Raw genomic sequence first — 3,271 nt, 5'->3', positions numbered from 1 at the left:
GTTGCAAGTTCTACTTCTTTAGAAGCAACTACATCATGTATCCAACGATACCTCAAATGTGTTTTGACTTTGAATGAAATATAGAATTCATCCCGGACTCATCCTATTCATCCCGGACTCATCCTTTTCTTACTTTTCTTGTTTGAATGTGTTTTGACTTCGAATGAAATGTCGACTTCTGTTCTAATTTCGCTTAGTTACTCTGTAGCTTCTTGATATGTAACTCAAGAAGATGTCCCCGTGTTGGGAGTCGCCATGGGAGTCGCCAGGTCCCTCCAAAGAATGTGAAAAAGATTTTAAAACGAATAGTATATTTACGAGTGTACATTTATATATTTTTCCCATGTAACCTGTTCCAATTATACACAGAAACTATAACATTTTGTGAATACCGAAATACACGATGAAGAATCCAAATCCATAAAACTGTACAACATTACAGAAGATCACTCCCATTAGAAGAAATCATCAACTGCTACATTAGATGAAGGCAGCTCACGCTCATCTTCCTTCTCCATCTCCAATTCCGGTTCGAACTCCGTCAGTTCAACAGCCGCAAGCTTCTTCAAATCAATAACGGATAACTCATCCAACCTTCTCACCACCAGATCCGCCGCTCCAAGCTCATACATCGGATGCTTACTAGCCACAGCCACACACTTCATCTTCCCATCATGAGCAGCCTCAATGGTCTGGTTCGAGTTTCCAAACACAATGCAACGTTCCGGTATGAAATCAAGAAGCTGCGCTGCGTAAGCAAACATCTCAGGATCCGGTTTACCTCTGTGAACATCTTCAGACGCAACTATCACACTGAAGAACTTCCTTATCCCAATCGAACCAACAGCGTTCTCTAGCGTCTCACGAGGACGGGTCGAAACCAAAGCCATGGGGATCTTGTTATTCATCAAGACATTCACAAACTCCTGTGACCCGTCTCTTAGTCTATACACTCCACCATCTAAAGCCTTAAAGATCTCCTCTTTACGGGAAGCCATTCTCCTAACTTGAGCAGGGTCTCTCGACCAACACAGAACCTCAGAGACCGCTTGCTCGTTCTTCATCCCTTCGATGCGTCTGAGTAAAAAAGCTGGAGGAGGAGACTTACCTTCCTCCTGAGCTAAAGTAAGCCACGACTGCCCCTCAAGGCCAGGATTGTCTTCGATCAAAACACCTTCCCACTCGAATATCGCACCTAACCAACCGCAACCCATACGCTCTTGCCTTAGCAAAGGGTTGTGCAAGGAAGGCTTGTCGGCTTTGTTCTCGGGAGGAGGCCATTTATCAACCGAACCGGAATCAAGATAGTTCCAAGTCCTTGGGTCTTTCTTCTTCTTCTTCTTCGGCATCTCTTTCGTCAGCTCCATAGCAAGAGCCTTGATTGGGAACACCGACATTGGCTTCTTCTTTCTCGTATCGAACACAACCCCTTTCACCGGGAATCGAACTGTTCTCGCTTCGTTCTTCACAGAGATCCTCACAATCGAACCAACCAAAGACACAGCATCCGCCATGATTACCCTAATTTAAAATCTCTCTAACAATCTACAACGATGATTATCAAACCAAGAATCTGTGAGACAGCTGCAATCAAAGAACCAAACAGCTTTCACACCGGTACTAGTTCCAAACCCTAACCGATCACCTAGAAAGATAGAAACTTGAAGATCGATTGAAAGCTGAGCATGGAAAAAACCGATTGATAGAAAACTCAAAGGCCAAGGTTAGTTTGTGATTCTCTTGATTTTAATTATTTTATTATTATTATTATTATTGTGTGTTGTGTGATTGTAATAATTCGAAGAGAAAGCCATTGATCCAGATATTTCTGGTTTGGTTTTGTTTATCCCACGGTGGGTAAACATCCACGTGTCAGATGTCGGAGGTGTCTACGCAAAAGATTATTCGACGATGAAATACCGCTACCGCTAGAAGAGAGGAGATTCCTCCTTTGCCACGACTCTCAATCTCTCTACTCACGTGTCTTTTTACAGCAAAACACGTATCCACTAGTAGAGATGGAATATCGGCCCAGGCCTATATTTGTTCTTAGGGGTTTTTTGAAAAGATCTGTTCCATTTTTTCTTAACAATCTGGCTCCACTTCCTCGATCAGATTTAAACCGTCTTTCAACTTTTCTATACTTGAAATTATTTCCGCGTTTTAGTTCATTTTCAGACAAGCCAAGAAAAAATAATACGATTTGAAAGATAATCAAAGGTTCAAGTTTGTTTTTTAAATAATTATATATATATATATATATATTGATTCGACCCAAACGGACATCAAAATATTACAATTCCAAAGTACCGGAAAACGGCAAATCTAAGTTATAAGTGAAACTTAAAAACAATCCAACACTGAACAACAACATAGAGAGTGAAGTCATTGGTGAAAAGACAATGGAAGACAAGCTTCCCAATCCGGCTGGACAACGGTGGCCATCAAATCTCCGACTCTTCACAAACCTAGGTTGTCTAATCCTAGGTTTAGATCCGTCACCGTTAACCACAGAAGATGAAATCACCACCGGAGAGGTCCTGCGGCCACAAACGCCGACTCCGAAAAGATAGAACCTAAACCCTAGCCGCCGACTCCGAGAAGAAAGAACCTAAACTCTAGCCGCCGCGACTGCAAAAGATGTTCTTCTTCACAGGTCCGAGGATTCGTGCATCTTTCGTCCACGAGCATGGAAGTGAGGATTCCGGACCGACGAGAGACGTATCACCGGAAACCGCCATCCCGAGAGATAGAACCGCCGACACCAAAAAACCCACGACAAACAGAGACAAACCCACACCCCGAGGGCTGACTAGCGGCTTGCGGAGACCTCACTGTCATCCTCAAGACGGTGAGCGAACACCAGATACCGACGAGCCACCAGAGCAGAGGGTTTCTAGGGATCCGTCTTAAAGAGATCCTCCTGATTTGCGGCGAGGAAGAAGAGACACCGCCAGTACATGCCAGAGAATTGATTATTCCGTATGAAGAGCAGATTCCGAGTGGGGGGAGAGCCGATCGACACTGATGGAGGCGCCGGATAATTCTATCTTAGGCAAAATTTGAGCTAAGTTGACTATCTAACCTGACAGCTCTAACTGCTTTGTCCGAACGAGACCAATCTTTTATCAATCCGACCGTTACTACTAGGGGTGGGCACTTCGGTTATTTTATCGGTTCGGTTCGGGTTCGGTTTGGTTAATTCGGTTCAATGATTTATCCAACCAAAGTAAACCATAGTTAGTTCGGTTTGGATCGGTTTCGGTTCGGT

At 43.7% G+C, this 3,271-nt stretch overlaps 1 protein-coding gene across 1 annotated transcript; it reads right to left on the bottom strand.

Annotated features, from left to right (window-relative positions):
- Positions 1-290: 290 nt before the first annotated feature.
- Positions 291-1,761, bottom strand: LOC108859165 (5-amino-6-(5-phospho-D-ribitylamino)uracil phosphatase, chloroplastic). The gene has a single exon (XM_018633022.2). The coding sequence runs from the start codon at positions 1,512-1,514 to the stop codon at positions 456-458; it is 1,059 nt and encodes a 352-aa protein (XP_018488524.2). The 5' UTR covers positions 1,515-1,761; the 3' UTR covers positions 291-455.
- Between the last annotated feature and the right edge of the window lie 1,510 nt (positions 1,762-3,271).

The sequence above is a fragment of the Raphanus sativus genome, chromosome 9 (assembly GCF_000801105.2).
Source record: "Raphanus sativus cultivar WK10039 chromosome 9, ASM80110v3, whole genome shotgun sequence".
Lineage (NCBI taxonomy): Eukaryota > Viridiplantae > Streptophyta > Magnoliopsida > Brassicales > Brassicaceae > Raphanus > Raphanus sativus.
This window is presented reverse-complemented; position numbering and strand designations above follow the sequence as displayed.